The sequence below is a fragment of the Canis lupus genome, chromosome 35 (assembly GCF_048164855.1).
Source record: "Canis lupus baileyi chromosome 35, mCanLup2.hap1, whole genome shotgun sequence".
Classification (NCBI taxonomy): domain Eukaryota; kingdom Metazoa; phylum Chordata; class Mammalia; order Carnivora; family Canidae; genus Canis; species Canis lupus.
In genome coordinates this window covers 23,336,236-23,349,927 of record NC_132872.1, presented here as the reverse complement: position 1 = coordinate 23,349,927, position 13,692 = coordinate 23,336,236, and the positions used below count along the sequence as shown (strand labels likewise).

General features: G+C 37.2%; 1 protein-coding gene across 5 annotated transcripts in view; it reads left to right on the top strand.

The window, feature by feature from the left end:
• The window catches only part of CEP97 (centrosomal protein 97), a 40,365-nt gene extending 27,661 nt beyond the window's left edge, over positions 1-12,704 (top strand). For 4 of the 5 annotated variants that reach the window (XM_072811825.1, XM_072811826.1, XM_072811824.1 and 1 more), the window contains 4 exons: positions 298-431; positions 2,514-3,288; positions 6,519-6,594; positions 7,982-12,704. In XM_072811825.1, the coding sequence (XP_072667926.1) occupies positions 298-431; positions 2,514-3,288; positions 6,519-6,594; positions 7,982-8,662 (1,666 nt within the window). In that variant the 3' untranslated portion in view covers positions 8,663-12,704. The remainder of the gene's footprint in view (positions 1-297; positions 432-2,513; positions 3,289-6,518; positions 6,595-7,981) is intronic. The other variant, XM_072811827.1, reaches the window with a different exon arrangement.
• The last annotated feature ends 988 nt before the right edge of the window (positions 12,705-13,692 follow it).

Here is a 13,692-nt window from a genome sequence, read left to right as displayed (position 1 = left end):
ACCCGGAATCAAGTCCCACATCAGGCTCCTTGCATGGAGCCTGTTTCTCCCTCTGTCTGTGTCTCTGCCTCTCTCTCCATGTGTCTCTCATGAGTAAATAAAATCTTTAAAAAAAAATAAGTTTCTTAACCTTACTATCCAATGCTTTCAAACGAGACTTTGTAATTTGGTGGTGATTAAAGATAACTACTTTGAAAACTTGTAAATGTCTACCTTTTTGACAGTATTATATAAGAAGCAGGAAAACTTTGTATTTGTGGTTTGTGTTAAATGACATCAGAGATTATTGGTTTTTAGGTTTCACCAGAGACAGTTGATGAACCAAAGCCAGAGTGAAGAGCTAGCTCCTCTTGCTCCTGTTGAAACAAAAGCACCCCTTGTACCTGAGCATTCAAGCCCTGTTCAAGATGGCCAGATAGTCCAGGAAAGCGGTATGAAATTAACTGATCTCTGATCCTTTTTCTCCAAGTTCAATCTGTTGAGTACCATAAAACAGAAAAAAGTACATATTTTCATAATTTTTGGTTTGTTAAGTGAACATTTAGGTCTTATATGTATGTATATGTACAGACATACATGTAAAACTATATTTTAAAGTATTTATTATTATTTTTGTCACTGGTAACTTTTTAACGTTTTTTACTTTAATTCCGGTTATAGTTAGCACACATTGCTATATTAGTTTCAGTTGTACAATACGGTGATTAAACAATTCTATGCATTACTCAGTGCTCATCTTGATAAGTGCCCTCCTTAATCCCCATCACCTATTTGACCCATCCCTCCACCCACTTCTTCTCTGGTAACCATCAGTTTGTTCTTTATAGTTAAGAGTTTGTTTCTTGGTTTGTCTCGTTCTCTCTCTTTCCTTTGCTCATCTGTTTCATTTCTTAAATTTCACATATGAGTGGCATGTGGTATTTGTCTTTCCCTGACTTATTTCACTTAGCAGTATACTCTCTAGATCCATCCATTGTTGTTGGAAACAGCAAGATTTTATTCCTTATAATGCCTGAATATTAATCCATTGTGTGTATGTGTATATATACATATATCTCATAGCTTCTTTATCCGTTCACCTATGGATGGACACTTGGGCTATTCCATAATTTGGCAATTATAAATAATGCTGCAGTAAATAGAGGAGTGCATGTGTCCCTTTGAATTAGTGTTTTGTATTTTTTTTTTTAAGATTTTATTTATTTATTCATGAGAGACAGAGAGGCAGAGACATGGCAAAGGGAGAAGTAGGCTCCCTATGGGGAGCCTGATGAGGGATTCAATCCCAGGACCCCGGAATTATGACCTGAGCCAAAGGTAGATAGATGCTCAACCACTGAGCCACTAAGGCATCCCATTTTTTGTATTTTTTGGGTAAATCCCTAGTAGTTAGATCACTGGATCATAGGATAGTTCTATTTTTAACTTTTTGAGGAACATCATTCTATTTTCCACAATGGCTGCACCATTTGCATTCTCACCAACAGTGCATGAGGGTTCCTTTTTCTCCACATTCTTGCCATCAGTTGTTGTTTCTCGTGTTTTTGATTTTAGCCATTCTGACAGTTGTGACAGTTGTGAGGTGATAACTCATTGTAGTTTTGATTTGAGTGATATTGAGCATTTTTCTTGTGTTTGTTAGCCATCTGGATGCTTTCTTTGAAGATATGTCTATTCGTGTCTTCTGATTTTTAATTGGATTATTTATTTTTGGCCTATTGAGTTGTATCAGTTCCTTTTTTTTTTTTTTTTTAAGATTTTTATTTACTTATTCATGAGAGATGCAGAGAGAGAGAGAGAAAGAGAGATTGGCAGAGACACAGGCAGAGGGAAGAAGCAGGCTCCCTGCAGGGAGCCTGACGCGGGACTCAATCTTCGATCTCCAGATCATGCCCTGGGCTGAAGGCAGGGCTAAACCGCTGAGCCACCCAGGCTGCCTGAGTTGTATCAGTTCTTTATATATTTTGGATACTAACCTCTTATTGGATATGTCATTTGCAAATATCTTCTCCAGTCCTGTAGGTTGCCTTTTAGTTTTGTTGATTGTTTCCTTCACTGTGCTTTATTTCTAATTTTTAAAAAACATTCAGAGAGTTGCTACCTTTTGTATTGACCTGATACTTTAATTATTCTAAGATTATTGCAAAAATTCATTTTCTTGGGGCTCCTGGGTGGTTCATTGGTTGAGCATCTGCCTTTGGCTCAGGTCGTGATCCCAGGTTCCTGGGATTGAGTCCTGCATCGGGCTTCCACAGGGAGCCTGTTTTCCCTCTGCCTATGTCTCTGCCTCTCTCTCTGTGTCTCTCATGAGTAAATAAATAAAATCTTAAAAAAAAAGAATTCACTTTTTAAAAAGTCTTTGGTTTGATGTTTTAGGCATATTGGAGGAAATCACCAAAGCATTTTATTGCATTTTACTGTATTTTAGGGGTTAGATTTCATTACAAAGATACAACTATAGAAACACTTTTAAATATTTAGTAGTTTCAATGACACTTTGTTGATTCTTCTAGAGCCTGTCATCCAAGTCAATTCTTGGGTTGGGATTAACAGTAATGATGATCAATTATATGCTGTTAAGAATAACTTTCCAGCCTCTGCACACAATACAAGATATTCTCGAAATGACCTGCACTTGGAAGACATACAGACTGATGAGGACAAGTTAAACTGTAGTCTTCTCTCTTCAGAGTCTACTTTTATGCCAGTTGCATCAGGACTCTCTCCAGTATCACCTACAGTTGAGCTGAGGCTACAAGGCATTAACTTGGGCCTAGAAGATGATGGTGTTGGAGATGAATCTGTGAAAGGGCTGGAACACCAGGACTTTAATAAGGAAGAGGAGAAGGCTTTTTGGACTACAAATGAGAATTCTGTTCAAATGAAGGAAAGTGTCATCAGCACAGAGGTAAATGAGAAGGGTGGACTATTACCTTGTCTAGAGCCAACAGTAACTAGTGCTGTCTTGAAGGATGACACCCACAGTCTTACATCTTTTCCTGAGTCAGTTGGACACAGTGTCTTCCATACACAGCCAGATCATGAAGAAACCATGTCTCAATCAGCTTCAGAGAGACTTGCCTGTGGAGTTTTAACCCAGAGATCTGTTGCTTTGGGACAAGATAAAGTTGCACTTCAAAAGTTGAATGAAGCAGCCACCAAACTTCAGGCCTGTTGGCGGGGCTTTTATGCCAGGAACTACAACCCCCAAGCTAAAGATGTGCGTCATGAAATTCGGCTGCGCAGAATGCAGGAACACATTGTTTGCTTAACTGATGAAATAAGGAGGTAGGTCAAAAGTCCTTGGTTAGGTGCTGTCTTGTTGATTTGAGAGTGTCGGAATGTTACAGTTCAGTCAGAGCGCTGAACCATTGCTGTTGTGGTCAGGACACTTCATCCTGTGTTGCCATTCTTGGTTTCCTTGTCTCCTATAACATACTGAAAGCATCTTGAGGACAGAAACTGCCTTTCACATCAACACTGCAAGCATGGCAGTTGGTGCATTGATGCAGCACAGCAATACATGTCGACAATTGCTTGTCTTATAGATATTTATAAACTTAAACATAGGTACAGAAAATGTGGAAAAACTGATTAAGTATAGGAATGAGAAGATGAGAAAGTCTACATAGAACCCAGTAGGTGCATAGAATTAAAGTAAGGAGTGGGGATTTAAAAGGGACTAAAATTCTGGGGCAATGGTAGGAGTTATTCCTCACTTCTGTGACTCGCATTTTACTGACTTCCAGCCAGGAAAGTTAGGAGTTCATAAATTTATTTTGAGTATTGCAACTAGCAATATTTATTAACATTATCAAGTGGGAGGGAGGAGGCAGTAAAAGAGACTGAGAAGGGACAACCAGTGTGATAGGATGATGGAGAGAGTGTGTGTGTCCACTTTGATAGGGAAATGTTCTGGGAGAGAAGAGAGGTACTGTAGGGACGACAGAGGATTATGTATTTAGAAGCTGGAGATTATTGGTGACTGTACTGGGACTATCCTCAGGTTTGATGATTTGCTAAACAGACTCACAAAACTAAGGGAAGCCATTCCATTCATGACTATGGTGTATTACAGTGAAAGGATACAGATCAAAGTCAGCAAAGAAAAAAGGTGCTTAGGGCAGAGTCCAGAGAGCAGGCACACGCTTCTAGGTGTCTTCTTCCAGTGGTGTTGTATAGAGAGGGCTTGAGTCTCCTGGCAGTGACGTGTGACAACGCAGAAGTATTGCCAACCAGGGAAGCTCACTGAAGCCCTGACATGCAGGGTTTTTATGGAGTACCCGTATGACTGACCTAACTACTTAGCTCCTACCCAGAGTCAGACTGATAACAGTGTCTGTATCAGGGCTCTAGGTGAACAAAACACGTATTCAATGTAGTCAAAATGACTTTTAGCGTAAACTATCTAGTTTGGCCCCAAACCCCACATTCACAGATACTCTTATCAAGCAGGGTATTCCATGGGCTTGGATGTCATGTCCAGTCATGTCGGGGAGACGGTCGAAGCCTGTCTTCTTGTTGGAATGTGTAGGGTTTGAACACACCAAGCCTGCTGAGTTAACCCTTTCCTGCCCAGTGAATTTCCTAAGAGCAGCTTCAGTGAATAGTGGAATCAGGCAGTTTGGAATGCATTGAATAGTGGAGGGGTGATGAGTGAGTGTAGCTCGTTCTTTTTTTTTTGGGGGGGGGACCCTGTTTGGGGTATGTTGCTGGAGGAGAATCTGGAGTTAAGGAAGATTCTTTTTTAAAGATGGGAGATGTAGAACATGTCTATGTGTTGATGGAATTGATTCAATAAAGAAGGGAAAACTGATGGTGCAGAGGAAAGAAAGGAGAAGTATGAAGTTGAAGTTCTTGAGAAGGTCAAAGAAGGGATCCAGTGCAGGAGGAGAGGGAGTGGCCTGAGGTAGAAGCGACAGCAGAAGCAGGTAAGGTGATGGGCTTGATGGGGGGAAAGGGCAAGTTCTGTCGGATGAATGCTTCTCTTTTTTCAATGATACAGAAGACTTGGTCAACATTTGAAAATGAGGAGGGGGGTGAGAGTGTAGAAGGTTTATGAAAGATGTGAGGGGTAAGGTATTCATCTTAGAAGTGAACCTAGAAGGAGAGTGGAGGATTATTAGACTGAGGAAAAACTAAAGTGCAAAACAATAGGTCGGGTTGTATGAGTTAGATCATCAACTCTCAGCTGTTCTATTCGAATTTGGACATGGTTAACTTGATCCCTCCAGGAATGGGTTTGTTTCCAGGTGAGTATGTCAGGGGGAGAGGGAAGGGCAAAGGAGCTGAAGAGATTTGGGAGGGGATAATTACAACAGTGGATCTTGGAATTTAAAGAAGGTAAAAGGAAAGACAGGAAGAGGTGGGGATCGTTGGTTTGGAGGCCTGGATGAAGACTGGATGTCTACATTGTTGCGGGGAGGGGGGTGCAAGAGCAAGTGAACTGGAAGGATGGGAGGTTTGTGTGGGTGCTTGAAATTGTTCTTGAAAATGGTGTAGTCAAAATGATTGGGTCTAGAGTGAGACTATGAGGGGCACCTGGGTGGCTCAGCGGTTGAGCATCTGCCTTCAGCTCAGGGTGTGATCCTGGGGTCCCAGGATCGAGTCCCACATCACGCTTCCACATGGAGCCTGCTTCTCTCTCTGCCTGTGTCTCTGCCTCTCTCAGTGTGTGTCTCATGAATAAGTAAATAAAATCTTAAAAAAAAAGTAAGAGTGAGACTGAGAAAGAATGACATGGGGTGGATTATTGTCAGATCATCCATGTGAATGCTGAGGTCTCCAGAACTGATGATGGGAATGAAGCAGAGAGAGACTGGTGCTGAGATTTCAGTGAATGCGGGCAGATTCTGGGAGAGGCCAGTACTTGAAAAAGAATTTGGAGAAATTTATAGGATGGCAGGAGTTCTTCAAAGAGGAAGGCAAAAAACATTTATTGACAGCAATGAGAAGCTATCTTCTGAGCCTGCTGTATAAATGAAAAAAATAGCTTCTTCTTTTTTTCAGTAAGCTCCATGCCCAACGTGGGGCTTGAACGCATGACTCCAAGATCAAGAGTCACATGCTCTGTGACTGAGCCAGCCAGGTGTCTCAAAATAGCTTCCACTTGAGAGGGAAGCTACTCTAAGTTTCAGCTTAGGTAGTCTAAAAGTGGAAAAGGGGGATCCCTGGGTGGCGCAGCGGTTTGGTGCCTGCCTTTGGCCCAGGATGCGATCCTGGAGACCCGGGATCGAATCCCACGTCGGGCTCCCGGTGCATGGAGCCTGCTTCTCCCTCTGCCTGTGTCTCTGCCTCTCTCTCTCTCTGTGTGTGTGACTATCATAAATAAATAAAAAATTAAAAAAAAAAAAAGAAAAAAAAAGAAATCTTTCCTTTTAAAAAAAAAATAAATAAAAGTGGAAAAGGATGTTATTGGACTATTAATCTCTTTACAGCACATAGATTTATTAGTTTTAACAATAGGCACAAGTCAAAGCACCTTCCTTGTGTCAGTAATGGATTTTGAATTATTGTAGATTAAGAAAAGAAAGAGATGAAGAACGTATTAAAAAATTTGTGCAAGAAGAGGCTGTCAGATTCCTCTGGAACCAGGTAAACCCATTCCTGCTGATTTACCTAATGTGTGAACCAAGAAAAATTCTAGATTTATTGAGATAATCATAGAGTGGTCAGGCATATTAAGGGTGTGGTCTATGTTCTTTGCCACTAACTCTGAACCAGGACAGTGAATTTTGTTACATTTTATTTAATCTAAAGAAAAATATTTTCATAATTTTAACCAGAAAAATAAAGAACTGTAAAGATGAAGGAAAGTGACTAAAATGAGGGAAGTTGTCAGACCTTCCCAATAGGTAGAAAAAACTCAAAGTTTCATGTAGCCATCTATCTTGTTTTACCTTTTGGGAATATTTGAATGAAAAGTGACTGAAATGGTGTAGGATGGCTATGATAAGCATGTCTTAAAAAGTGCGTGTGACTTCTTGCGAGAGAGAGCTTAAATTCTGTAATAACATACTTTAGGGATAGTTCAGACAATCAGTTTTACTGTTATTTTATCTCCTCAAATATTTTTTGACAGTAATATCTTGGAAATATCTTTATAAAACAACTTGTTATTACAGAATTTTACCTACAAAATTAAGAAATAGTTACTGATTTTTAAGTAACTAGGGAGGGTGGTTAAATAAATTATAGAATAACAACATCATGGAACATTGTGGAACAGTTAAAAAGAATAAGGTAACAGTATGGACTGATGTGGAAAGATCTCTAATAACAGCAAGTTGCCAGCACTTAAGATTCTGCTTGATTTTTAAAACTCCGTGTGTATTTGAAAACACAGTGAGAGGTCTGTAAGGACCCACACCAAACTGCTATCAGTAATTATTTGGGTAGTCAAAGAGAAACTACAAAATTCTACATATTGCTTTGTTGTTGCAGATTTAATTGTAAAATTGTGTGATTTCAATTGTACTTTAAAAATCTAAAGGTCATATTATCAAGAACCCAGGGCATTTTGGGATATTGTAGAGTTCTATATGCTATATGTTAGATAATATTTAAAAACTCTATCCTAAATGGGTATCTACAATGAGATTTTTATTTTAGAGAATCTACTTATGGGCTCTAATCTGTCTTATTCAAAAGACTTTAGTTTATATTGAGTACATTATTGACCCGTTGGTCACAGACTCTTGTGCTTCTGATAGTTTTTCCAGTGGCAACAAGAGAATTTCTTTGGCCCATCCTGACTCTCTTGGTTAGGACCTTTTGTTACCAAGGATGTGAGTCGCTTGTGCCAGTTTGGTTTACGCCGGGAGTGCTGTGGAGGGGAAAAGGGGAGTCAGGCCATTTCTAACTCCAGTTGTCCCATCTGCCATTTACCAACTCCATGAGTGTTGGGAAAAAAGTTTAAAGAACATTGTAAAACAGGCATGATTTTTATTTTATAAATAAAACTATATCCTTTGGTTTGCAGGTAAGGTCTCTGCAAGCTTGGCAGCAGATGGTGGATCAGCGTCTCAGTTCCTGGCATACTGATGTTCCTCCTATATCAAGTACCCTAGTACCACCTAAACTTCCGTTATTCACCCAAAGTCAGGAGCGGTTCATTGCTCCTGATGAGGCCCCTCAAGAGAAATCCTTACCAGAATTTCCAGACTCTGGTTTTCATTCTTCCCTAACAGAGCAAGTTCACTGTTTGCAGGATTCTTTGGATTTTGAAAAAAGTTCCACAGAAGGCAGTGAAAGTTCCATAATGGGGAATTCCATTGACACAGTCAGATATGGTAAAGAGTCAGGTGTAGGGGATGTCAGTGATGAACACGGTGAATGGAGTAAGGAAAGCTTTAACACTGAGCAGGATAATAGTCTACTTGAGCAGTATTTAACTTCAGTTCAACAGCTGGAAGATGCTGATGAGAGGACAAATTCTGATGAAGGGGCAGGAGACAGTAAGCTTCACATAGCTCCCTCCCCTGAAAAGTTGGATGCCTTGTCTGAAGGTGCTTCTGTAGGTGATCCTCATGGCATATCTCCTACTTTGCAAGATGAAATCAGCCAGGCACCAGAAAATTGTAAATTAAATGCTGACGTTCAAGGGCAACAGTCAGACTGTGATTCCACATTTCAGGTATTGCATGTTGGTATTACCGTGTAGCATATCTGGTTGTTGCTTGGGAAGCAGAATCTACTATTTAACTCTAAACATTTTCGGTTGCCTTTTTTTTTTTTTTTTTTTTTTTTAAGGAGATATCACCCCCATTTTTGTTACTATTTATATAGAATTTGTATTCTTGTCTCATGTTTTCCATATTTTAGATACTGGGCTGAATCTTCATTTTGATTTTATTAGCTATTAGCTGTAATCTATCGAACAATATTTATATTAAAAGCTATATGCACTTTATTTCCTAACAACTGAATTGCATCAACAGTGTTCGTGTTTTTTAATGTACTCATTTCCTTTCAAAAATAAACTAGAGTATCTTCAAGAAAATAGAAGAATTTACCTTAAAGATATAAATAAGATAATTTAGATTTTTCTGTATGTCAGTAAAATAATTATGTAGTAAGGAATGCAATTTGTTAAAGTGAGTGTAGATGACAAATACCAGGACTGTGAACTATAGAAATTTTCCAGCCTCCTTGGAATGAGAACATATATTTTTAAGCCTTTTTTTTCTCCCTTATGAGTAAGGAAAGCCTTCTGATCAGCAGATAGAAAAGGTAAGATTTTAGGATGTTTCAGAGGAAATGAATACAATTGTCTCATGGAAAACTTTAATTAATGTCATGTAGCAGTTTTAACATATGAAGCAAAGTGTTCCATCTGGAATTAAAATAAAGCTTACTTAAAGAGGCAGTACTAGAATATTTCTCTCAGATGTGAAGGAAGCAGATGCTAGACTCCATTTGCTTGAAATAATGTCACAGCAGACGTTATCATTTCATTCAGTGCTTTTTTTACCCTACAGATAAGCATTTATGTGCCAACATATTGCGAGAAATTACCATATGTTCATCTTCTCTGACCCTGCTTTATATTTGCTTATGTATTTCAGCAGGTCTGTGGCCATTTACTTCATTTTTTGACCTCTGACCTCACAGTGAAGGACATTTAAAATATTAGTGGTAGAGTATGAATGACTTTTTTAAAGGACTATTTTCTATCCAAATCTCTGAAAAAGTGCCACATTTGGAAGAGAATTTAACGGTGGTTAAGAAAAAATAAACCTCACTTATTTCTTGTTAGGGAGAATATATATCTGTAACTTCAGGAAGAAATGATAATACTGTGTTTGAACGTTAGAGATGGATGCATTTGCAAATCAAGGAAGCTTGATATATTAATCTTTGAGAATGTTATGGTATCATTGAACAATGCATAGCTGATTTCCCCTGATCTCTGGACATACAACTATTTAAAACTATGGCAATACTTAAGTGTTCTCTAAATTTAGGTGCTAAATATCTATTCATTTTTCTGTTACAGTCACTAGATCCCTTTCTTTGAAGTTCTATAAAATAAAAACTTTTGATCCTTCAAGAAAAGTCAGGGATCACATGTTATACTTTGTTGATAGCTAGAAACATTTCTCCAGCATGGGTAAGATGCATTTTTTGTGGTTTATAAATATGTAGCACTCAGGTTGAGAAGACTTGGATTTCATTCTCAGAAATCTAGAGTTTCTTTAAAAGGAACTATTTTCTGTCACTTATAAATGAAACAGCCGTCTTACACTCAGAATTTTCCCAAATGAAGCATGTGTAACGTTGAATGCATGTTAAATACAAATAGAATTTTTTACTTTTTGAATAATGCTAATCTTTTATGAATGATTTTGAATTTCTTCTTAAATATACCCTATTTTTCTATTTTACAATTAAGTGCCTCATTTGCTGCCCATAGTTAGACACAAAAAAAACCCCAACTTGCTCTGCACTAATACCAAAGTACTGTTTTATGGTACATTAATTTCTCATAAAAGTTCTTCAAATGTCACGGTTCAGTATTGCCTAAATAGGTTTCTGCTGATATCTTCCCCCTCTTTTTCTAAGAAATGGCAAAACACAACTAAATTCATTGAACATCAGCATTTGTCAGCCAGATTTCCTTTTTTACCTTTGGCTTGTTTTTCTAGCCCATAAATGGTATTAGTGTACTTTTAAAATTGGCAGATTATGATAATAGTTAATATTCTGCTCTTCATTTGATTTCACCTTACTAGAGTTTTGAAGTGCAAGAATACTAAGTAGCGCTCCCTACCTTAACTGTACAGATTATTTTGAATGTAAATAGAATGAAAATAATGTAAATTAGAATACAAGAAAATTGTGGCATAGGCTTAATATATTTTAATAGGTTTACAGCGTAATTTAAAATAACTTATGTAATTAAGATATTTGGTGTTATGTCATGGGCTACTCATTGGTTTGGCTAAAGAGAGAATGGGTCTAGTAAAGTTTGGGAAGTTTGAGGTTTACGTGGTCCTTGTGTTTTTTCCTACGGGAGAGGATTAGCTTAGCTGTGCTATTTTAGTTTATATCAGTTTTCTTGGTACATAGAAAATTCAATATATCAATGAGATATTCCTCCAGAAGCACAGAATCCTACCATGGAAAAATTGGAAGGAATCTTAGTGATTATCTATTTTAATCTCTTTGCTTTAAAAATGAAACTAAGGTACAGAGAAATAAAGTGACTTGCCTGATGTTATACCTAGTTGGTAGTAATAAACTGTGAAAACTTAAAAGTTATTGCATTCCAAAATTTGTTATTATACACTATTAGTTTTATATTTAGTGAGTCAGTAGGAACATCTTTGTGCATTTTTCATTCTCTTCAAAAGAAGAAAAAAAAAAAAACTTCTGACAGAGCTAGAACTCTACCACTTGGAGCAAAAAGACTGCTTGTAGAAAATGACTAAGTCATTCAGAACTCTGAGGAAATTTTCTCCAAGAAATGTGATTTTTACTTAAAATGATTTTAAAGAGCACTTATAGGAATTAAAAATTTAAAAGAATAATTGCATCTTGGAATCCATTTATTTCACGACAGGAAGTATAAGAGGTTGCTGAGATACCTAAAATTTCTAGTGAAATCCTGAGTTTGAATTTCATCTTCAGTTTTAAAGAACAACAGATACCAGAGCTTTAACTCTCTTGATGTGCAGAAATGTCCAATCATGTCAGTTGATATAAATACAATATAGTTTGGTTCTATAAGCTTAATTATGCAAGGCCTCATAATATGCATGTTTTCGGAAAACATTTAGCCACACACTGGTTTGCATATATGCAAAGAACTTTTATTCTTGAACAATGGGGTGCCATTCTTGAGTGTGGACTTTTATTTTTGTTTTGGGTTATTTTAAATATGTAAACACTGTAATAGTATTTTCCTGTTATCTACTTAATACAAGTCTGGTTCCACTTTTTATAAGTATTTTCAGATACAATATAAGCTTAAGATATTATACTATTTCCTTGGTACTTTTTTGGGTGCAGATTCTTAGAATTGGATTTATAACAATAATATGAAATATAAAACTTTTTTTTCCAGAGTTAAAAGGGAAAGTATAACATGAGTCTGATCAGGTTCCCATTCAATAAAAGAAAAAGACTTAATTTTTAATGTATATTTTTATTTTACTATGTACCTTATTAATGATATTGTAATGTTTTAACTTTTAAATATATGATCCCTTTGTTCTTAAAGCAAAACAGATCCCTTTGTTCTTTATGTCTGTAAAGAACATTTAAATATTTTTAGTTCTATTGCTTACACTGGTCAAACCTGTTGTGCCATATTAAAATTAAAAGTCAAGTAAACAGTTCTCACAACCTTGGAGTGAAGCAGATAATTGTCTTTTTAAAATGAGGTGCTTTTTATTTGTGAATGAATAGAAATCATACTAAATTTTAATTCCTTAATTGATTTTAGTAGATAGCAGGAATCTCTCTAGTGGCTTTGTTCATTTTTTAATTAAATTTCTTTGAGCATTTTGTAATAATTTTGATGTTGATAATAAGTATTTAAAAGTAATTTGATTTTGGACTATTTCTAGATTTCTCTTTAGTTTTGTTTTAGAAATAGGTGATTTAAAGTGGTTATGGTCTGTTTTATGAAGGCTTAATATTTTATATTGTACTTAATTTGTATTTGAGTCTCTAATAAAAAAGTTTGTACATTTGTTTCAGTGATTCATCTGTTTATTACAGTGATTAGTAGTAATAGTTGATACTCATTGTGTTTGCAATTAATGGGTAACTAAAATCCAGAACAAATTGCAGATAGAATTCCTTTTTTTTTTTTTTTTAATTTTTATTTATTCATGATAGGCACACAGTGAGAGAGAGAGAGAGGCAGAGACACAGGCAGAGGGAGAAGCAGGCTCCATGCACCAGGAGCCTGACGTGGGATTCGATCCTGGATCTCCAGGATCGCGCCCTGGGCCAAAGGCAGGCGCCAAACCGCTGTGCCACCCAGGGATCCCTGCAGATAGAATTGTAAGGAAGTTCTAGAGTATTGTTATATAAATGAGTTTACACTGAAATAGGTGTAGCCTTATGGTAATGGATATGAAATGAGAGAAATGCTGATTTAATAGTTTTATTTAGTATAGGTTTCATTATTTCCAGGTAATGGGTAGAGAAGAGCAGATACCCCTCAGAGAGCACAGATGACATTGCCAGGTGCTATTGAAATGGTGCTGAGAGTGTTTAGGGAGTGAATGAGTTAGTAGAGCACAAGCCCTCTCATTTGACATAGTTGGGACCTGTAGTTGATTGATGTTATGGACCATATTGTATCTACTGTTAAAATTTATATGTTGAAGTCCTCCCACTGTGACTGTGTTTGGACATAAGAAATTCAAGGAGGTAATTAAGATTAAAAAATGTCATAAGAAAGGGGCCTTAATCCAATAGGACTGGTATACGATAAGGATGAGACGCAAGACATTTTCTGGGTGTGCCCAGAGGAGAGGCCACTTGAGGACACAGTGAGAATGCAGCCATCTGCAAGCCAGGAAGAGAGAGAGCTCAACATAAATCAACCTTGCTGAGACCTGGATCTTGGACTTTCAGCCTCCAGAGATAGGGGAAAATAAATTTCTATCGTTTAAGCCACTCAATCAGTGGTAGTTTGTTATGGCCGCCTGAGGTGACTAATACAGTTGGCTAACC